Genomic DNA, 23,860 nt, shown 5'->3' with positions numbered 1-23,860 from the left:
TTGTCTATTTCCCTCCACAGATGCTGCATGACCTAGAGTTCCTCCATCTGTATTTCCCTCCACAGATGCTGCATGACCCACTGAGTTCCTCCATCACCTGTTCCATCACCTCAAGCTCCTTGTGCCTTCGTCATAATCTATGTTTGGTGAAGGGTAGTTGACTTTACCATTGGCTCTGTTTCCGTCTTCAGAGAGATGCTGCCTAACATGCCGCGTATTTCCATTGTTAATGTTATGCTTAATGTTTGTTCGTTTTAGAGCCATGTTTCAAAGCACTACCAAGAAAATTGTGAGCGAGATTGACCCTGACGGCTTCACGCTGTTTCCTGTGAAAAGCCCATATGATTCTCAAAACTGCAAGCCACTTCACCTACTCCTCAACAAGAAGAAACAACTATTTTCCAGCAGAAAAAATTATGTTCCCACTCCCTTCACACTGACTGATATATTGATTGATGGCCAAGATTTAGATTTTGGTAAGATATGGCATTTTTTACAATTTCCTGCACACTGCAGTCTAGCTTGCCACAAGTTAAGTTGATGACAAATAAGATACCCAGAATAATGTAGACACGAGGAACTGCTGTTGCTGGATTCTTTTATAAAACACAAAATGCTGGAGTAACTCAGCAGGTCAGGCAGCATTTATCGAGGAAAGTGGACACACGACGTTTCAGAGTGAAGAAGGGTCTCAACCCGAAATGTTGCCCATCCAATCCTAACAACAGATGCTGCCTGACCCGTTGAGTTCTTCCAGGATTTTGTGTTTTGCTCAATAATAATAATAATAATAATATATTTTATTGTCATTGCACATAAGCGCAACGAGATTTGGTATGCAGCTTCCATCCGATGTCATAACATAAATAACTACTAACATTTAGATTTAGATACCCCAAGAATATGGTTTGTAAAAAGAACAGTAAAATAGTCAAAACATTTCAAACAGACTAAAGTGCAGATGTGTCTGTGCGACGTGACCATCCGAGGGGGACAGTCTATGGGGGGTGGGGGGCACTCAGCAGGGCCGATTCAGAGCCGCTATAGCTCTGGGAATGAAGCTGTTCCTGAGTCTGGAGGTTCGGGCGTAGAAGGCCTTGTAACGTCTGCCAGAGGGAAGTAGTTCGAACAGTCCGTTACAAGGGTGTGAGGAGTCTTTATGGATGCTGTTAGCTTTCCTGAGGCACCGTGTGTGGTAGATGCCCTCCAAGGCTGGTAGCTGTGTCCCAATAATCTTCTGCGCTCTGTGGACGACGCGCTGAAGAGCTCTCCTCTCCGCATCCGTGCAGCTGAGATACCACACAGAGATGCCATACGTTAATATGCTCTCTGTGGTGCAGCGGTAGAAGGTTGTCAGCAACTGTTGGGGCAGACTAGTCTTTTTTAATGTTCTCAGGAAGAACAGTCGTTGCTGTGCCTTCTTGACCAGCGCAGCGGTGTTGGTGGACCATGTGAGGTCCTCTGAAATGTGAGTGCCCAGAAACTTAAAGCTGGACGCTCTCTCCACACTGTCCCCGTAGATGGAGATTGGGGCATATTCTCCATTATGTGACCTCCTGAAGTCAATAATCAGCTCCTTGGTCTTGGAGGTGTTTAGTGACAAGTTGTTACGTGCGCACCAGTCCGCCAGGTTCTGCACCTCCGCTCTGTATTTTGTTTCATCACCGTTGGTGATCAGCCCAATCACTGTTGTGTCGTCTGCAAACTTCACGATGGTGTTGGTGTCGAATGCAGGAACACAGTCGTGTGTGAAGAGGGAGTAGAGCATGGGGCTTAGTACACAGCCCTTTGGTGTGCCGTTGCTCAGGGTGATATTGGAGGACAGGTGCGGGCCCAGTCTCACTGCCTGCGGTCGCACCGTCAGAAAATTCAGGATCCAATCGCATATCGGCGAGCTGAGGCCTAGCTGGTGGAGTTTGGTGGTGAGCTTGGTGGGGATGACCGTATTGAATGCAGAGCTATAGTCTATGAAGAGCATCCTCATGTACGTGCCCTGTCTTTCCAGGCGAGTCAGGACAGTGTGAAGAGCCAGAGAGATGGCATTCTGAAGAAGGGTTTCGGCCCGAAACGTCGCCTATTTCCTTCGCTCCATAGATGCTGCTGCACCCGCTGAGTTTCCCCAGCAATTTTGTGTACCTTCGATATTCCAGCATCTGCAGTTCCCTTTTGAACAGAGAGATGGCATCCTCTGTTGATCTATTTGCCCTGTACGCAAATTGATGAGAGTCCAGTGAGGCAGGGATGCTGGATTTGATGTGGGAGAGGACCAGCCTTTCAAAGCACTTCATGGGTATTGGAGTTAGGGCAACCGGGCAGTAGTCATTCAGGTTGGTGACTTTAGACTTTTTCGACTATGGTAGCTGTTTTCAGGCACTTGGGGACCGTTGCCAGAGATAAACAGCTGACAATTCGGCTCGGGATCTTCCTTCAGACTATTTCTGGTCCCCAGAACAATGTCCACTTTCCAAAGTCACACTCTGACGACTGGAAAATTAAAAATGAAATAATTAAATGAAGTCACAATGAAAAGGTGCCATTGGTACAAATGTCAATGGTTCAATGGTCCTTTTATTGTCACAGTGCGAAGTGCAAACGCACAGTGAAATTCTTTCTTGCAAAGAGTCCAGTAGATCCACTGATCCCGCATGCGAGAAGCACCATGTTTTGGCGCCATTTCCAAGAAACTGCAGATTGCACGGACTTGGTGGGCTGAAGGGCCTGTTTCCATGCTGTCTGTAAACTAAACTGAACATCGTGTGAATGGGTTAAAAACATCTCTTAGTATCACCATAACTTCGTGAACATCAGGGAATATTTAACCTTCACAGTGAACCACCCATTTTATATCAAAGCCTTGTGATAGACTGCGTGAAGAATCCGCCAGCCCGCATGCACTTCAAATGCGTCGTCGTATGGCGCAGGATTCGGAGCCATTCGAAAATGCTCCGGCAGGTAAGCGTTTTTTCTTTCAGGAACGGCCCGCTGGCTCTGAAAATAGATGCAGTGGGCTCAGAGAGGCTGACAGGCGCTGCCTGTACAGCTACCAACCTTCAGGCTCCGGAAGGGAGCAGGTGGCTGGCTGGCCTCAGAGTAAACTGACAGGCCCGACCTGCACAATATGCTCTGCCAAGGCCCCGAAGGAGCAGCCTGTCGAACCAGGCTCGGAGTAACTGGCAGGCGCGACCTGCACAGTAAGCTCCAACATGGCTCCGAAGGGGCAGCCTGTCTCACCGGGCTCAGAGACGCTGGCAGGCACGACCTGCACGAGCTCAGAGACGTTGGCTGGGTGGCCTGCACAGCAACCTCTGAATGTTCCGCAGATACTCTACTCGTCTCAGGGTTGCTAAACGACTTTTGATGTTTCCCTGGAGAATGTTGATGCCCTCCTTCTCACTATCAGATGCCTTCCTCCACTGCTTCTTGAGCTGCCATCTCTCCCGGATTAGGCATTCCATCTCCTTTTGCCATCTGGACTTGCTTTCCAAAGCTGGTGCCTTTTCCTTTTTCTCCCTTATTCCATTTTGTTCTGCTCGATAGCTATAGATGATGTCCCCATATCTTGTCAAGCTTTCTTTCAACTGTACCCCTTACACCCTGTAGGATACTGGTCAGATCTGCATTTATGGTCTCCCATTCTTTCTTCTCCAAGGCTCCAGGCCATTTCACGCGAGATTTTCTTCCGCTTATCTTGTCCTCCATTGCAGGTTTTCTTGGCTGGATGGGCTCCATATCTTCCTCTGCCTGCGTAACTGTGCTTGGGTTTCCTTCATCGGGGGGGCTGATGCCCTGCGAACTTTGGTGAGACTCCAGTCACTGGATTTCATTCAACTGACTTGATTGACTTCTCAGGGAATACTTATCAATGTGAGGTCCCTGTTTTCCCTCTCTCAAGCACTCTTTCTTTCCTTGATGTATTTTCAAGCCCCTTGAAGATGTTATTTTCATCCAGCCGCAGACTCTTCTCGGATGCTGATTGTGCGCATGGTTCTTGTTGAGTTCATGTATTGCTCATGGTCTTTTCCGTTCCTTGGTCTATAGCGCTGCTCATCGATATCCATCAATGAGTCATCTTCCGCCCCCACTCTCGCAGACTCTAGGGGTATTGTTTCATTAATTCTGTTCGTAGCCAGAAGCGGGTATCTCCAAAATACTGAATAGTATTGGATCCTGCTGACTTGGGTAGCTAGCCCATGCCTGCCCCAGTTGGGTCTATTTCCTCCTGTCAGCTGTCTTTCCAGCAGTCACAGGGTCTTTCCCTTGTTGTCAGCCATTCTATTCACGGCAGTCACTGAATAATTCCAGGGTAAATGTTTCCAAATACAGAGGACAAGTTGTTAAAAATCTAAAGTGCCAAATGTCAACTTGCTCCCGGTGGTGATGGGAGCCTTATGCACTCACCTATGCTCCTCCGATGTTGAGAAAGGCTAGGCAGACACGTCATTGGGGTTATCAAATGGGCACATACTTTCATCGATGTTTTGCTGATTGAACCCACGTCTCCAGTGGGCTCAGCGGTGCATTCTGGTGTCCCAGAACCACCCACCCTCTGCATCTGTCTAGTTGGTTATTTGGGAGACCAAATAGGGTCTTTCCTCTTCGGCCAGAGCCACTGGCTACTCTGCTCTGCCACCCATGATGTTTCATTGATGGCATGGCCTAGGGCTTGTCCGCTGATCCCCAGTTCCTTCATCAGTCTTACATATATAGTTTCACAATTATATAATAGTTTCTCAAGAGATTGTTGGTGCTGACTATTTCAAGATGGATAGAGTGTAAGCAGCTGAAAGCAGGAGTGAATACAAATCATTTCAAGTCTCACTCTACCAGGGCTGCTGGTTCGTCAGCAGCCAATAGAATGGATACTCCCTTTTGATCACTTTCTTGCAACAGCAGGAGGCTCAGATAAGCGCACTTTCAGAAGTTATACAATTTTGTTGAACATGTCTGGACAGTTGCAGATAGAATTCTGAACAGTGTTGCATGAGCTATTGTCTAACCCAAAGGCAATTGGGACTGTGGTCCAACGAAAGGCGATGTACATGTATGTAAAGTTAGCATCATGTTGTTAATGGCCCATGTCTTTTCTACCATTTATGGTTTATCTGTTTAGTGTTTTCACATACAGATTGGTTTACTGCATGAAACCACAGAGCTTTGAAGGCTTCACGCAGTCTCTCACGAGACTTTAATATAAAATAGAAAGATTAAACGAGAACTTACCGTTTGAAGTTTTATCTTTATTTTATGAAAAGTTGGAGTGAGGGACTAAGTGCCCTCCACTCCCAACCTTGAATCTCATAAAGATCATTCGGTAAGTCAAGCGTTATTAATCTTTCTATAGTTTAATTTGGTGCAAGTGGTCTGTGGTTTCATACAGTTGCTTTGAAGTTTGACGCACATGCAGGCTGGCGGGTTCTTCACGTAGTCTCTCACTCCAACTACTCATAAAATAAAGATCAAACTTCAAACGATGAGTTCTTGTTTAATCTATATAATTGAAACTCTGATCTTGACCACTTCCTGTTTGCACTGCATATTGATTTTAGAAAAAACGCTACCACTTACGGCTGTAAATTTTTGGCCATCTTAATCAGTCCCCCTTCGCTGTGCAGGACAAGAGTAATTTTCCCATCAATGAAAAATAAAAGACTTATTAATGTTCAAAAAAATGATGAGATTCTCTCTCCTGTCAATCATGCCATGAAGGCCACGCCCCTTCTGGTGGTAGGGGGAAGGGACTATAAAACCCGGAAGTGTGGAGGTGCCTCAGTTCCCTGCAAGATGGGGGAGCGACAGGTCACGACTCTCAGTCTGAGCTGTGAATAACACTGAACACATGTTTACTAAACTGGGAGTGGTTTTACTGACTTGTCAGTGCCCTTAATGTGATTTGAATATGTAGTTTGAAAATGCAAAAGTGTTTTTTGGTTTCAAAATGCAAAAGTGTTTTTTGGTTTGAAAATGCAAAAGTGTTTTTTGGTTTGAAAAAGCAAAAGCTGTTTTGGCTTATTGAAAATGCAAAAGCTGTTTTTGGCTTGTTGAAAATGAAAATGGTGGTTGCTTTGAAAATGAAAATGGTACTTGCTTTGAAAATGAAAATGGTGGTTGCTTTGAAAATGAAAATGATGGTTGCTTTGAAAATGTGGTTGCTTTGAAACTGAAAATGGTGGTTGCTTTCAAAATATGGTTGTTTTGAAAATATGGTTGCTTTGAAAATGAAAATGGTGGTTACTTTGAAAATGTGGTTGCTATGAAAATGAAAATGGTGGTTGCTTTGAAAATGTGGTTGCTTTAAAAATGTGGTTGCTTTGAAAATGTGGTGTGCACCCTGCTTGAAATGGTATGAAACAGCACTTGAGTTTGGTGGCCTTGCACCTGCTTGAAGTGGTATGCAACTGTACTTCAGTTTGGTGGCCTTGCACCCTGCCTGAATTGGCATGCAACTGCACTTGAGTTTGGTGGCCTTGCACCCTGCCTGAAGTGGCATGAACCTAACTGCACTTGAGTTTGGTGGCCTTGCACCCTACCTGAAGTGGAATTTCAAGGAATAGCCGTGAGTCAACTGCCAGCCCACCAGCTCAGAGTGACTGAGCTGACAGCCCAAGAATCCATTTGACCCACAATGTTCATACTAGCCCTCTGGGAACCAGTCCCTTCAGCCCACAACACCCATACTAGTGCTCCAGATAGCCCCCCCCCCCCCCCCCCACTGGCTACCAATATTGGAATTGGTGGAAAGGTGGAATATTGCGTTGGGGGACCAGCCCTTCCGTGTGAAGCTGGGACCCAACGGGTCCCACTTAGTCTAGTCTTTCTATTAAATGTTTTGTTGTGTCTTTGTCCTTTTGGGTTTAATAATTGCGAGCAGAAATTGGAAGATAGAGTGAAGAAAGTGTACGGTTAAGTTTCCTTCTATAGTCTAAAATTACAATACCGTTGCCCTCAGTTGAAACTCTATTATAGAAACATCTGAAATTCTTAAAGGATAGGACAGGTTGGGTGCAGGAAAAATGTTCCCAATATGGGTGACGCCAGAACCAGATGTCATGGTTTAAGAATAAGAGATTTAGGACTGAGATGAGGAACTTCACCCTGAGAGTTGTGAATTTGTAGAATTCTCTGCCACAGAAGGCAGTGGAGGCCAATTCACTGGATGCTTTCAACAGAGAGTTAGATTTAGCTCTTAGAGCTACAGGAATCAATGGATATGGGGAAAAAGCAGGAACGGGGTACTGATTTTGGATGATAAGCCATCATAATATTTGCTGGCTTGATGGGCCAAATGGCCTACTCCTGCACCTATTTTCTATTTCTATTATTCTCCCTCCCACGATGGGTGCAAACCAAACGTTGATTCCGACTTGGGTTTTCAGAGACCATTCACGGTGTACACCATCTGTAAGGAACCAGGGTATCGTGCGTTGTGCAGACATCAAGTCAGCAAACCAGGAAATAAAAATGAATATTTTCCAATTACATTTCACAGAAAGCAAAGAAATACATGTTGAAGTTGAACAGTCTCATTATTTAACAGATTGTGAATATTTTACTAGATCAATGGTTCAACAGTACATGATTTGTCACATGTGCAACTGTGCAGTGAAATTCTGTTTGCATTTACTACACATGCGGGCGCCACCATGTTTGGCGCCATTATTCAAAGTCCGGTTGTCCCGTGCGCTCGATGTATTGGAGCAGTTCCCGCCAACCCACATCCCCCTCCTCACGCGGCCATCTTTGTGGCCCAGTGGCGCCTCCTGCAGCCGACCTTGAAGGTTCTGGAGACATTGTCCCGGTTCACCCTCCCACCGGCCCTTGCTCCTCACGTCCGACATCTCCAGCTCCCTCCCGGTTACGCCGACCGGCGAGACTTCAACATGATGAGGAAATGTGACTCCAGATAGATTTTGTATATTATCCTGCCCAGTTTTCCGGGCCAGAGAGGCGTTCTCTGTTATCTGAGAAGTTTGCAATAATGCTCCTTCAGGAGAGACCAGTATCACCAACAGCAACTTCCTGTTCCCATGTGCGGACAACAGATGTTGATATCACTGTGTGGTTAATAAACACTGACCAGTTCTCCGGCGTTGTAACAGAAAATAGCGAGCAAGAGCTAGCAGTCAATGTCTTTTCTTTTCCTAGGATTGAGTAGCTCTATCATTGCCTGCTTCTCTGAGTCTTCCAGCGCCTCGCTCAGTGCCCAAGCGGGTGTGGATGCCGGCTATGTTGATGTAGGAGCGCACGTCTCAGGAAATTCCTCAGACACCATGTCAAGTGTGGAAATGCGAAAGCACACAATCTCTGAACGCACGCTGCTGGATGTTGTCAAAGACAGGTAATCATTGGTGCAGTGGTAGAGTTGCTGCTTTACAGCGCTAGAGACGCGGGTTCAATCCTGATTACGGGTGCTGTCTGTGCGGAGTTTGTACGTTCTCCCTGTGACCACGTGGGTTTTCTCCAGATGTTCTGGTTTCCTCCAACACTCCAAAGACGTAGATTAATTACCTTCTATAAAAATTGTAAATTGTCCCTCGCGTGTAGGATAGGGCTAGTGTACGGGGTCACTGGTCGGCGTGGACTAGAAGGGCCGAAGGGCCTGTTTCCGCACTGTATCTCTAAACTAGACTAAACTCACACAAACCCAGGTTACCAATCCAAAAGAAGCTGACAACATCAATGAAGAAGGCTCCCAACCTGAAGTGTCGTTTGTCTATTTCCCTCTACAGATGCTGCCTGACCCACTGAGTTCCTCCAGCAGGTTGATTATTACTCACAGATGGTGTATTTTTCATTTCAATGTGGCGTTTGACAGCCTCTTGTACTTTGCTAGCTTATTCAACAGTGAAAACCGCTGGCATTATCTGTCAGATTCAGCTTTGCTTTAACTTGTCTTTTAAGAAAAGTAAGATGTTTATTATTGTGCATTTTTTAAATAGATTTTCTGATATTCAGAAACATTCAAAAAATTTTACTGCTTTGACATTTGGCTGAGGCAAAGAGTTCTGGAGTCATACAGCATGGTAACAGGCCCTTCGGCCCAACCTGCCCACGCTGACCAACATGCCCATCTACACTAGTCTCACCTGCCTGCGTTTCACCCACATCCTTCCAAACTTGTTGTTTCCATGTACCTGTCTAAATATTTAGTACATGTTGTGATAATACCTTCCTCAACTACCTAATTCGGCAGCTCGTCCCATACACTCACAACACTTTATGTGAAAAAGTTACCCCTCAGATTCCTATTAAATCTTTTCCCCTTCACATTAAACCTATGTCCTCTGGTTCTTGATTCCCCTTCTCTGGGAAAGAGACTGTGCATCTACCTGATCTATTCCTCTCATGATTTTGTACAACTTGCTCTAACTTTGCTTAATATAACATACACTTGGATTATTACACACAGAATGATTCAAGTTGTTGATATTTTCATTGACGACTTTAGTGAGAATCTTGAATTTGATGTCGGGTGAATTGCAAAACTATTGTCTAACTTATGCCATCATTTCCTCTTTTGTCAGAACTGATTAATTAGTACCATTCTTCCTAACTTTATCTTTTCAGGAAAGTGAACAGAGAACATCCGTTTGTGAAACAGATGAAGAATAATATGCTTTATGTGATACTGGAAGTGATAGAGACGGAACACGCATGTTCTGTAAACAACTCAGCTAAGGCTGAAACAGGAATGAAAGTTCTAATGGAACTTCTGAAGGGGAGTATAACTTTTTTACTTGGCTTCAAGTGGGACTGGTAGAGCCGCTGGTAGAGTTGGCTGATCTATCTTCCGCTCTCAACCCCATTCTCCTGCCTTCTCCCCATAACCCCTGACACCCGTACTAATCGAGGATCTATCAATCTCCGCCTTCAACAAATCCATTGACTTGGCCTCCACAGTCATCTGTGGGAATTAATTCCACATATGCACCACCCTCAGACTAAAGAAATTCCTTCTCATCTTTCTGAAGGTACGTCCTTTCATTCTGAGGCTATGACCTCCAGCGAGTACAGGCCCAGTAACGTCAAACGCTCATCATACATTAACCCAATCATTCCTGGGATCATTCTGGTAAACTTCCTCTGGACCATCCCTGTTCACATTCTCCCTGTGACCACCTGGTCATCCTGTTTCCTCCCACATCACATGCGGGTTTGTAGGTGAATAGGCCGCAGTAAAAATAGCCCCTAGTGTGCAGGGAGTGCATGAGAACGTGGGATAACATAGAACTAGCAAGAACGGGTGATCGATGGTCGGTGTGGACTCAGTGGGCCAAAGGGCCTGTTTCCATGCTGTATTTCTCAAACTAAAACTAATATTTGCATTATTAAGTTGTGTGCAATTCATTAACCTTCAAACCTGAGAAAAAGTTAAAACGCTTGGGGAGCCTGCATCCGGTAGGCATGAACATTGAATTCTCCCAATTTTGTTAGCCCTTGCTGTCTCCTCCCCTTCCTTAGCCCTCGAGCTGTCTCCTCCCATCCCCCAGCCCTCGGGCTCCTCCTCCTCCTTTTTCCTTCCTTCCCCCCGCCACCTCCTATCAGTCTGAAGAAGGCTTTTGGCCCGAAACGTTACCTAGTTCCTTCGCTCCATAGATGCTGCTGCACCCGCTGAGTTTCTCCAGCATTTTTGTGTACCTTCGATTTTCCAGCATCTGCAGTTCCCTCTTGAACAAAAAGTTAAAACATTTGTGTGTAACTTTCTGAGACAATTTAAGGTGGATTATTTGCAATTGAGCTTGGAAAATGGTTTGATGATTTGAACCATTTGGAATCTATTGTATCGTTAATTGTTGATTAACTCACTTCTTTGTTTATCCATCAAAGTCATTGACCAGAAACCTTAACTCAATTCCACTCTCCACCAATGTAACGTGTATTTCCAGTATTCCCTCTTATATTTGTACAGCTTTTTCATATCCGTCTCACCTATCGAGAATATTTTCCTTCTCCCCTCAGGCACGAAATGTAGCAGTAGAGTGTAATTTAAATTTCCTCTTCAACTTTCTTCATCTTTTATTCCTCTGATTGGGCGGCACGGTGGCGCAGCGGTAGAGTTGCTGCCGTACGGCGCCAGAGACCCGGGTTCGATCCTGACCACGGGTGCTTGTTTATATGATGTTTTTATATTCTTCCAGTGACCGTGTGTGGTTTCTCCGGGTGCTCCAGTTTCCTCCCACACTCCAAAGATCCACAGGCTTGTAGGTTATGTGTTGGAAGGATCATTGCTCTTTGTCACAGGGGAATTTCAAGCCTATATGTAAAAAGGCTCCTGACCTAAAACATCGCCAGTCCATGTATAAGAAGGAACTGCAGATGCTGGTTTACACTGAAGATAGACACTAAATGCTGGAGTAACTCAACAGAACAGCCAGCATCACTGGAGAAATACTCCAGCATTTTGTGTCTATCTTAGGTTTGTAGGTTAGTTGACTTTGGTTAAAAAATTGCAAAATTGTCCCAAGTGTGTAAGATAGTGCTAATGTACGCGGTGATCGCTGGTCGGCGCGAACTCGGTGGACTGAAGGGCTTGTTTCCACGCTGTATCTCGAAAGTAACGTCCAAAGTATGATTTGTATGGCACATTATAGTTTTAATTAAAGCTAGACTGTGGGACCTGTCGGGTCCCACCTTCAACCGGGAGGGCTGGTCCTCCAACGCAATATTCCACCTCTCCACCCATTCCAATATTGCTGGCTTTCTGGAATGCTAGTATGGGTGTTGTGGGCTGAAGGGGCTGGTTTCCGAACCACATAAAACCATATAAAACCACATGAAGGGCACGCACATTTCAGTAGACACTCAGTGTTGTGTAGGTTCCCGATTCCTAGAGTGTTGTGTAGATTCCAAAAGAATTGTGGTCTCTCCCTCACTATCTTGCAGCGACTAAGCCAAGTCCATACTTCCGGGTTTTATAGTCCCTCCCACCTCCTCATCACGGTGATTGACAGGAGAGAGAATCTCAAGATTTTTTAAACACGAATAACTGTTTTATTTTTAATCAATGGGAAAAATCCTCGGGGCCTGATCATCGGAGGAGGAATCTGAGTAAGATGGCCAAAATTCACAACCATATATGGTAGCGTTTTTTCTAAAATCAAGCAACAACGCAAACAGAAAGCGATCAATACTCTTGGCGTAAGCCATGATCATATTGAATGGCGGTGCAGGCTCGAAGGGCCGAATGGCCTACTCCTGCACCTAATTTCTATGTTTCTATGTTTCTATGTAAGATGGGACTTTTCATTCTATAGATATAAATTCTCTCTACATAAATGCAATTCTTTCACTTACGTTATAGTTGGGGCGTCTTCACACTCTCTCCAAGAGTATTGACTTTCCTAGAATCAGTTTTCATCGGATTAACTTTCACAGTTAAATATTGTAGTTTTCTTTGTTGCCTTAGACTGAAGCTGATCTCAGCGTGAGTAAAGAAAGGAAGTTAACTTTTCCAGCTGGAACATCTATTGCGTACAAGGTCTCTCAACTGATGATTAGTCCAAGTGATACTCTGGGTATGTAAAAGTATAATAATATCAAAAAAAAAAAAACTTTTTGAATGTCAGATTGATTAAATAAATTGGTTATCCTTCTTCAGCCATTTGGGGCACAGAGCAAATAACAATGCTAATACCAGGTCCTATTTTTCTGTTTCTTTAGAATTAAATTGGGATATATGCTTCCAGGGTCCTGACATGTCAAGTAAGTTGCGTCATATTTACTGTTTCACATATATATATTCTGTATCTATTATACTCTGAAACTGCCACAAATCCCAACACACAGATTTTGCGTGAGCCCCAAGGAGATGAGGAGGACTGTTGTGGGAGTTTGTGTACAATCTACTGATTCTCTATCTTACAGCTTTTTTGCTTTTTATGTTTCCTCAAAATGTTTATAATAACATAAATGGTGGACAATGTAGGTACATAATGTGTTGTCGGCACGGTAACGCAGCTGGAAGAGCTACTTCCTCACAGCGCCAGAGACCGGAGTTCAATCATGACCTTGGGTGCTGCCTGCGCTGAGTTTGCATGTTCTCAAGTCCCATTATTTTCCAATTGCGTTGTTCAGATATTGGCTTTAATTGTCAAGGTCAAAATCGAGTTGTTTTTAAATTTTACGAGAGATTCCGTCTTTTCAATCTTCTTCATCTTCTCCATCATCTTCAGGATTTGGCCGGAAACCCCGACTTGCTGCTTCACTTGCTGAGCTGACGAAAATGTGTGCGGACAAGAAGCCACTGTTCCTCAACGTGATCCTTGAAATTCTTGGGCACAGTGATAGCCTTGCAGTTCTTGATGAAATGGTTTGTACCAAGCGTTTTCCCTCTTCATCGCAATGGGATCGTGGCTCTGAGCATGGACAGGAATACAATATTCGACACAAAGTGTGGTGCTCATACTTGACTGTATGTCTTGCACTGTTGCGTTCACATAGAGACGTGAACAGAGGAACAGGCCCTTCGGCCCACAATATCTGTGCCGAGCATGTTGCCAAGATAAACTAATCTTATCTGCTTGCACGTGATCCATATCCCTCCATTCCCTGCATGTTCACGTGCATATTGAAAAGCCTCTTAAATGCCACTATAATGTCGGCCTTCTCCACCACCACACCCGGCAGCGTGTTCCAGGCACTCACTAGTGTGTGTGTGTGTGTGTGTGTGTGTGTGTGTGTGTGTGTGTGTGTGTGTGTGTGTGTGTGTGTGTGTGTGTGTGTGTGTGTGTGTGTGTGTGTGTGTGTGTGTGTGTGTGTGTGTGTGTGTGTGTGTGTGTGTGTGTGTGTGTGTGTGTGTGTGTGTGTGTGTGTGTGTGACAAACATGCTCCACACCTCTCCTTTAAACTTTCCCCCTCTCACCTTAAAGCTATGCCCCCTAGTCTTTGACATTTACACTCTTGGAAAAAAAGGATGTGACTGTCTCTGTTATTTATCCCTCTCATATTTGATACACTTTTGTTAGGTCTCCCTTCAGCCTCCAGCGTTCCAGAGAAAGTAACCCACGTTTGACCAACTTCTCCTATTGTCCATTACCCTGTAATCAAGACAGCATCCTGGTAAACCACTTCTGCACCCTCTCCAAAGGCACGGTGAGGCTGGAGCACCTCTCTGGAGCAGAAAATGAATTCTGCATTCGGCTTTAGCCATAGAACGCCTCAGAAAGGTTTTCTAGAGAGTTAGATTTAGCTCTTAGGGCTGAAGGAATCAAGAGTTATCGGGAAAAAGCAGGATCGGGGTACTGAATTTGGATGATCAACCATGATCATATTGAATGGTGGTGCTGGCTCGAAGGGCCAAATGGCCTACTCCTGCATCTATTTTCTATGTTTCTATGAGTGTTAGATCCCTGCACTAATCATCAGAAAAGGGAAAATGTTTCATTGCTTGGCACAAGGGTCCCTGATGTACAGAACAGAGAAGTTGATCAATGTTTAAAATTAGGTTTAGGTGTTGGTTTATTAATGGCACATGTAGCGAGGTACAGTGAAAAGCTTTCTCTTGCATGATATCCAAATAGATCAGATATACTATACATATATATAGTAACGCCAAACAATAGGTCGAGCAAAGGGGAAGATACAGAGTGCAGAAGATAGCACAAAATATTTCGGGTTGAGACCCTTCTTCAGGCAGTGACGCTTCTCGACCTGAAACGCCACCTATTCCTTCTCTTCAGAGATGCTGCCTGTGCTGCTTAGTTACTCCAGCATTTTGTGTCTATCTTTGGTTTAAACCTGCATCTGTAGTTCCTTCCTACACACAGTATAGTTCTCAGCATTTTAAGGCACCAGTTCCAGAGACACAGTTAAAGGTCCACAATGGGGAAGATGTGAATCAGACAGACAGGAAAGGGAAAATAGATTATGAAAGAAAACTGGCAGGGAACATAAAAACTGACTGCAAAAGTTTTTATCGATGTGTAAAGAGAAAAAGATTAGTTAAAACAAATGTAGGCCTCTTGCAGTCAGAAACAGGTGAATTGATCATGGGGAACAAGGACATGGCAGACCAATTGAATAACTACTTTGGTTCTGTCTTCACTAAGGAAGGCATAAATAATCTGCCGGAAATAGCAGAGGACCCGGGGGTCAAATGAGATGGAGGAACTGAGTGAAAGCCAGGTTATCCAGGAAGTGGTGTTAGGTAAATTGAATGGATTAAAGGCCGATCAATCCCCAGGGCCAGATAGGAGGCATCCCAGAGTACTTAAGGAAGTAGCCCCAGAAATAGTGGATGCATTAGTGATAATTTTTCAAAACCCTTTAGATTCTGGAGTAGTTCCTGAGGATTGGAGGGTAGCTAATGTAACCCCACTTTTTAAAAAGGGAGGGAGAGAGAAAACGGGGAATTACAGACCAGTTAGTCACACATCGGTAGTGGGGAAACTGCTAGAGTCAGTTATTAAAGATGGGATAGCAGCACATTTGGAAAGTGGTGAAATCATTGGACAAAGTCATCATGGATTTACGAAAGGTAAATCATGTCTGACGAATCTTGTAGAATTTTTCGAGGATGTAACTAGTAGAGTGGATAAGGGAGAACCAGTGGATGTGTTATATCTGGACTTTCAGAAGGCCTTTGACAAGGTCCCACATAAGAGATTAGTATATAAACTTAAAGCACACGGTATTGGGGGTTCAGTATTGATGTGGATAGAGAACTGGCTGGCAGACAGGAAGCAAAGGGTAGGAGTAAACGGGTCTTTTTAGAATGGCAGGCAATGACTAGTGGGGTACCGCAAGGCTCAGTGCTGGGACCCCAGCTATTTACAATATATATTAATGATTTGGACGAGGGAATTGAATGCAACATCTCCAAGTTTGCGGATGACACGAAGCTGGGGGGCAGTGTTAGCTGTGAGGAGGATGCTTGGAGGCTGCAAGGTGACTTGGATAGGTTGGGTGAGTGGGCAAATGCATGGCAGATGCAGTATAATGTGGATAAATGTGAGGTTATCCACTTTGGTGGCAAAAACAGGAAAGTAGACTATTATCTGAATGGTGGCCGATTAGGAAAAGGGGAGATGCAACGGGACCTGGGTGTCATGGTACACCAGTCATTGAAAGTAGGCATGCAGGTGCAGCAGGCAGTGAAGAAAGCGAATGGTATGTTAGCATTCATAGCAAAAGGATTTGAGTATAGGAGCAGGGAGTTTCTACTGCAGTTGCACAGGGTCTTGCTGAGACCACACCTGGGGTATTGCGTACAGTTTTGGTCTCCTAATCTGAGGAAAGACATTCTTGCTATGGAGCGAGGACAGAGAAGGTTCACCAGACTGATTCCTGGGATGTCAGGACTTTCATATGAAGAAAGACTGGATAGACTCGGCTTGTACTCGCTAGAATTTAGAAGATTGAAGGGGGATCTTATAGAAACTTATAAAATTCTTAAGCGGTTGGGCAGGCTAGATGCAGGAAGATTGTTCCCGATGTTGGGGAAGTCCAGAACAAGGGGTCACAGTTTAAGGATAAGGGGGATGTCTTTTAGGACCGAGATGAGAAAAACATTTTTCACACAGAGAGTGGTGAATCTCTGGAATTCTCTGCCACAGAAGGTAGTTGAAGCCAGTTCATTGGCTATATTTAAGAGGGTGTTAGATGTGGCCCTTGTGGCTAAAGAGATGAGGGGGTATGGAGAGAAGGCAGGTACAGGATACTGAGTTGGATGATCAGCCATGATCATATTGAATGGCGGTGCAGGCTCGAATGGCCGAATGGCCTACTCCTGCACCTATTTTCTATGTTTCTACACTAGCTTATGGAAGGTCCTGTTCAGAAACGTAATAACAGAGGGGAAAACGCTGTACCTGAGTCTGGTGACGTGCACTTCCAAGCTCCTGTACCTTCTACTGGACGGGTGCAGGAATGACCGGTTTGAGGCAAGAATTTGATTATGTTGACTATATTTTTGAGGCAATGTGAAGTGTAGATGGAGCGAATGCAGGGCAGTCTGATCTGTGTGTTTTATTTCACTTGCTGTCCATGCTGTTCCTTCTCAGCTGGAACAAAGTTTGGATGATCTGCAGCCTGACTTCCAAGTGCTGGATCAGGCGGAGGAAGATAACAGAGCATGTGTGGAGAAGATGTTGGATCTGTTGGGAATTAAGAAGGAAAATCCACCAGGAAAAACTCTCGCTCTCACCGCAGAGTCCGAAGGGATCATCCGGGCGATAAACATTCTCATCCAGTCACTCAGCGGTAAGATTTGATGTCTATTTTTACAAAGCGCGGGATTATTCAGTTGGCGTCCGCCTCATTGTCAAACGTGCTTTGATTGGACAATTACTACTCGGAAAAGTGGAGGTTTTTCTCATAATTTAAAAATATGTCCAGGTTTTGGTCTTGCCGAGTTTCAGGGATGATTTCTATAATATTTTTACACAATATGTTATAAATACAGGTAGATACATGATTTGGGTCACAAAATGAAACAAAAAAGCACCTCGGCTCACGGTCTATTGGGAAGAAAGTGAAAAGCCTTGTGCAGAAAAGATTTGATTCATCCCAAATTCAAGGAATTATTCTCCTTGAGTAGAGAGGTACAGTGTCTTGCAGGACAATGTGAATGATTCTGTTTCTTTTTCAGAGATGGATCCTAAAACTTTAATCCTATTGGCAAGCAGTGTTAAGGCAGAGATTATATCCAAACAGCTAAAGCTGGTAAGGAATTAAACCAGTAAAACAGGTAAAGAAATAAAGCAAGTTTTCGTGTACGACACAGCAGATTTGTCGTACACGGGGAAATGGATCTGCACTGGATTGGATCCGCCCCGATAGGGCGGCACAGTGGCACAGCGGTAGAGTTGCTGTCTTACAGCGCCAGAGACCCGGGTTCAATCCTGACTACGGATGCTGTTGTTGTGGTTTTCAATACTCAAATTAATTCAGATCACACGGAGAATTCTTCAAGAAGTTTAAACTTTTATTTGCAAATATAAGTTGGTTTTCCCCACATCATCAAATCACATGGAGCTCTCTCCCGCTCTCTCCCTCCAAACAAAGAATCATCGCTTTTGATACCATTTTCAAATCACCATGCCCCACCCCTGTTGCATTTCCATATCCAATCATTTGCTAACATTCCCTTATTACCAGCCAATCACTTGCTCCCACTTATGCCCTCCTTCCCAGTACATTTCCACATTTGCAAAAGTTATAAGTCACATGACTCCCCTTTATGGCCCCTTGCTAGCCTCGTGGCATTGCCTTCTTTGTTCAAAATTGCTTCATTCCAACTAAATGAAATCCCAGAAAAGTAGACAATTCCCAGAACCCACTTCTCAAAATATAATAGATAGTGATCACTCAATTTATATTAACATGACATTGTTCCCATTAAACCTATACATCTTTGGAAATAATGTAACTTCTTAAACTACAGATCTAAACACAGGGATCTAACATTTATACTAATTAAAACACAATATATATTTGCCAGATGATCTCATTATAATTCATATTTAAACTAACATTATCTTACATTACACACTTTAAAATATAAATTTACTCTGTCTATCACAACCTTTAAAATATAAATTTACTCTGTCTTTGCAAACTCACATCTCCTATCTTCTCAGCACACAAGGGTCATATAAATGTCCCACTTGATTAATGATAATGGTCCCATGGCCATCTCACACTCCCTCCCCCTTGTTATCTCTAGGGGATGGCATTCCAACCTCCTCCATGGGCCACTTTATGACTTTGTTTCCACACTAACAACATTTCTCAAAGGATTGTTACATCTACAGACCCACATCTCTTTCTCAAAGCCTAGTCACCTCAGTTTTTATAAACATAAAAAATCCAACATACAAAGGTCACATATTCCTCACCCAACCACCTTCTGGCCTTCATATATGTCCTTCCTCTTATCCCAACATGAGTATAATTAAACGTATCAAACTTAATACAGAATCCATTATTATTCCAGCCCAATGGTCTTGGATGAGTAAACAGTCCATAAATCTTGAGTCATGTCATTACAACACTTCACAAGAATGTAACATCGACACTATGGATGGGATTTATATAGCGCCTTTCTAGAATACTCAAGGCGCTTTACATCGCATTATTCATTCACTCCTCAGTCACACTCGGTGGCGGTGAGCTACTTCTGTAGCCACAGCTGCCCTGGGGCAGACTGACGGAAGCGTGGCTGCTAATCTGCGCCTACGGCCCCTCCGACCATCACCAATCACTCACAGGCAAAGGTGGGTGACCTATGACCAAATGGTCTGAGAGGCCCCCCACTGCCTAATCAGACTTTTAAATACAGATTATATAAGATACATTTAATATAGAAGATAGTATTTACTATACTGTCTGTTCGGAGTTTGTACGTTCTGCCCGTGACTGCGTGGGCTTTCTCCAAGCACTTTGGCTTCCTTGGTTTAATTGGCTTGGTAAATGTAAAATTATCCCTAGTGTGTGCAGGGTAGTGCTAATGTGCGGGGATCGCTGGTCATCGCGGACTCAGTGGGCTGAAGGGCATATTTCCGCGCTGTATCTCCAAACTAAACTAAACTATGGGATGGTGTTGCAGGGCCACTGGCGAAGGCTGAGGTGTTGCGACTGTCTGCATTGCTGGTGCAGAGTGTGAGCATGAGCTTGAAGCATTGCAGTGGTTACAGGGAGAATGCAGCAGAATGGGGTTAGGAGGGATAGATAGATCAACCATTATTGAATGGCAGAGTAGATTTGATGGGCCGAATGGCCTAATTCTCCTCCTATCTCATGTTCTCCTGTAGTTATCGTTTTATGACTGTGATTCTAATTCAATTTCCAGGTGACAATATTTGATGACAAATGGTTGGGGGCTGCTCAATATCAATGTGACCTCCTGGAGGTTAAGGAAGATCCTGAGAAGGTTCTGATCACTCAGCTAACTGACGAGGAGTTTGAAATAACTCAGCATCTGCTGGAAGAGTTTGGATTTCAACTGGGCAGAGGGAGTGCTTCGGCTTTGCGCTTTATGAACCGTAAACAAGGAGACATACTTGCCCTCTTTGCTGCTCTGTACGCACTCAATGCGTTATGTGACTGAGCTGTTGTGTTGTGCTTCACACCCACTGTTCATGGTTCTTCTCTGTCATTAGTTCATAAGGCGTTGGAGCAGAATTAGGCCATTCAGCCCATTGAGTCAACTCCATTCTCCTTCCATCTCCCCACAACCTTAGCCCTTGCTAATCCAGAATCTGTCAATCTCCACTTTAAAATTAGCCAAAGACTTAGCCTCCACAGCCGTCTGTGGCAATGAATTCGATAAATTCTTCACTCTTTGGCTAAAGACGTTCCTCCTCATTTCCATTCTAATGACAGGTCTCTCTCAAGGCCCACGGGGTGGCTGCCTGTGCACCCCCAGTCTCCCCATGTTAAAAGATGTCACACACGGGTATGTATCTGAAGAAATACACTACCCTTACTAATCAAGAACCTGGCAATCTCTGCATTAAAAATACACAAAGACTTGGGCGGCACACACCCAAATACGTACAGGTTTGTAGGTTAATTGGCTTTGTATAAATGTAACTTGTCCCAAGTGTGTATAGGATAGTGTTAATGTGTGGGGGTCGCTGGTTGGTGCAGAGTCGGTGGGCCGAAGGGCCTGTTTCTGTGCTGTATCTCTAAACTAAAAATACTAAACTTGGTCTCCACCGCCGTCCGTGGCCATGCATTCCACAGATTCACCACCCTCTGAATAAAGAAATTCCTCCTCATCTCCTTTCTAAAGGTATGTCCTTTTATATTGAGGGTGCCCGCTCTGATCCAAGATTCTTCCACTAGTGAAAACATCCTCTCCACATCCACTGTGTCCAGCACGGCTTTCCTTTCAGTTTTCTGTGACCTTAATGGGAACGTTCTCCCTTGGTCTCTCTTTGGCTGTTTGTTGCTCAGTAAAACTCCATGAATCCGGCACACTCGGGAATTTGGTGGTTTTTCAGATTTATTCCAATACTCATTCAATTCATAAAAAAAAATGTTGTGCATTCTCATTTCTCGTTAGGTTTCTGGTTCGTGCAAGTAACAGAACGAGAGAAAGCAATGGAAGAACTAGGGACGTGATGAGTGGAGGGGAGTGTTGGACTCGGAGTCCCAGTGAATGGAGGGGGGGGGGGTGTTGGAATGGGGGTCCCAGGGAGTCGAGGGGAATATTATAACCTGGACCCCAGTGAGTGGACTGAAGGTGTTGAAACTGGGGTCACGGTCAATGGAGGGGAGTGATGGAACTTGGACCTCAGTGAATGGAGGGGAAGTTGGAATTGGGGACCCAGGGGGTGGAGGGGAGTGCTGAAACAGAGGTTCCCAGTGAGATAAGGCAGTGTTGGTCCTGAGGTCTCAGTGAGTGGAGGGTGAGTGTTGGTATCAGGGTCCCGGTGAATGGAAGGGTAGTGCTGAAACTGGAGTGGAGAGAGGCAGCGGGGCAGGGCATCTCTCAGACGGCAGGGAACTCCAACAGCAGGTGGAGGGGGCAGCTCTGGTCATTGTGCGGAGTCGGCAGTGGTTTCAGTGTGGGTTGCGAGGGGTGGAGGGTGGGGAGAGGAGGTGGGGAGGGAAGGAGAGGGGAGGGGGTAAGCAGCGGTGGTGGGGAAGAAATTTGGAGCAGCCGTAAGGAGGGGAGAGGAGGAGATGAGGTGGTGGGGTGGAGGTATAGTGGCGGGGAGGGAAGAAGGGGGGGAAGGACAATTGATGGTGGAGAGAAGAGGGGATGGGGAGTGGGAAAGGGATGAAAAGCGATAGAGGGGAGTGGGCGAGGAGGCGGTGACGGGCGGTGATGGGATAGAGGGTGGGGGAGGATTGCTGGAGAACAAATCTCCCCGCTGTTCCCAAGCCCGGGAGTTCACCTCGTGAATTCAATTCTCACCTGATTTCAAGAACCACGTTACCGAGAACCCAACACAGGAGATTAACCCGGGTTAGGCAGCCCGTTCGTCATCTTTGAAAGTCCCGCTGAATATGGAAACACAAGACAAAGGACAAGGGTTTCGGCCCAGAAACATTGCCTATTTCCTTCGCTCCATAGATGCTGCTGCACCCGCTGAGTTTCTCCAGCACTTTTGTCTACCAAAGTACAAAGGACTTTTATTGTCACATACACCAATTGGTGCAGTGAAATTTGAGACTGTCGAAGCTGGATTTTTTAACAAAACGCGAAGTGCTGGAGGAACTCAGCAGGTCAGGCAGCAACTTTCAGAACATTCGGGACGTCCCAGAAGCACTTCACACTTCACTGTTAACTTCACCGCCACCATCAGGGTAGATAATGAATGCGGATCAAATGTCTTGTTAATGAGGTTAATGACGCTGTAGGAAGGAACTGCAGACGCTGGTTTCCACTGAAGAACCATGTTCTACTAGGGGCGCTGCACTGGCAGCAGCCTCTACCTACAGTCTGTTATTTAAATCTTTTTTTAAATTTTTAGTTAGTCTAAAGTCTTGTGTTGGGGGAAACTTTAACTTTTCTATGTGGGGGAGGGAGGCAGGGTAAGGGGGAAACCGTTTCCCAGTCTCTTCCTGGCGGGGACGCGACTATTTCTTCGAGTCGCGTCCTCGCCCCCCCACCTCGCGGCCTACCAGCTGGATCGGAGAGGCCTTTCCTGCCGGGGACTGAGTACCGGACCAGAGCTGCAACAGCGGCGGCGCATGTGACGAATAAATGTATATTGTATCTTGTAGATAGACAGAAAATGCTAGAGTAACTCAGCGGGACTTGCAGCATCTCTGGAGAGAAGGAGTGGGTGAGGGGGGGGGGGGGGGATTGAGGGAGAGGAGGGGGTAGGGATGGAGAGGGAGGAATGTGGGGGAGGGGAGGAGGGAGAGTGGGGGCGGAGGGGGAATAGAGGGAGGGGACGGCAGTGGGGGATGTGGGGATAGGAGGGGGGGTAGAGATGGGTGAGGAGTTATGGAGGGAGAGAGTGACTGAAGGCAGGGGAAAGTAGAGGGAGGGATTGGGGGAGGGGAGAAGCAGAGGGGAAAGAAGAGGGAGGGTGAAGCGGAGGGAATGCTGTGGGATGAGAGGAAATGAGCCACGCCTGCACAGTTGGGGGCTATGGGTGAGTGGTGGAATATTGCGCTGGGAAACGGGGTGCGTTGGGGGACCAGGCCTCCCGTGTGACCGGGGCCGGATTTAGATGAAGAGAGGCCCTAAGCTGTTCCACATGTGGGGCCCCCTCCGCGTTGGTTTTCAGCGCTGGCGGAGAGGCAGCGACCGGACAACCATGGCGGCCAAATCTCCCACAATTCAACGCGAGGGAGAAAGTGCCCAGCGCCGACCAGTTGCCGTTGCAGTGCGCATGTGCAGGGCAGCCGATGACATGCAGGCCGCAGCAATGCGCATGTGCAACGCGGCCTGCCGTGCCGGCGGATGAGGAGCGAGCGGAGCCCGGCGTCCCGGTCACGGATAGAGGGGGGAGATGGAGAGAGATAGAGAGGGGGGGGGGGGTGCCCAGAGTTGAACGGTAGGTGTCCTGCCTTGGCCGGAGGCCCCCCTAGACCTCGAGGCCCTAAGCTTAAGCTTGTCTAGCTTGTAGGTGAATCCGGCCCTGCATGTGACAGGGACCCAACAGGTCCCACTAAATCTAGTTTTAATTAAAACTATAATGGGCCATACAAATCAGACTTGTGGACTTTACTTTCAAGATACAGCATGGAAACAGGCCCTTCGGACAACGAGTCTGCGCCGACTAGCGATCAAGTCTGCGCCAACTAGCACTGTCCTACACACTCGGGACCATTTTGCAATTTTTTTAACCAAAGCCAATTAATCTACAACCCTAAGATAGACACAAAGTGCTGGGGTAACTCAGTCAAATGGTCTGAAGAAGAGTCACAACACGAAATGTCATCCATTCCTTCTATCCAG

General features: G+C 45.6%; 1 protein-coding gene across 1 annotated transcript; it reads left to right on the top strand.

Moving 5' to 3' along the window:
- The first annotated feature begins 233 nt into the window (after positions 1–233).
- Positions 234–20,993, top strand: LOC116981860. Its single transcript, XM_033035004.1, has 8 exons — positions 234–476; positions 8,143–8,335; positions 9,565–9,715; positions 12,404–12,512; positions 13,170–13,306; positions 16,998–17,196; positions 17,585–17,658; positions 19,787–20,993. The coding sequence occupies exons 1-8, from the start codon at positions 242–244 to the stop codon at positions 20,042–20,044; spliced, it is 1,356 nt and encodes a 451-aa protein (XP_032890895.1). The 5' UTR covers positions 234–241; the 3' UTR covers positions 20,045–20,993.
- Positions 20,994–23,860: the final 2,867 nt, after the last annotated feature.

The sequence above is a fragment of the Amblyraja radiata genome, chromosome 16, assembly GCF_010909765.2.
Source record: "Amblyraja radiata isolate CabotCenter1 chromosome 16, sAmbRad1.1.pri, whole genome shotgun sequence".
Taxonomy (NCBI): domain Eukaryota; kingdom Metazoa; phylum Chordata; class Chondrichthyes; order Rajiformes; family Rajidae; genus Amblyraja; species Amblyraja radiata.
Note: the sequence above shows the minus strand (reverse complement) of the source record. Positions and strands in the feature narration are given on the sequence as shown.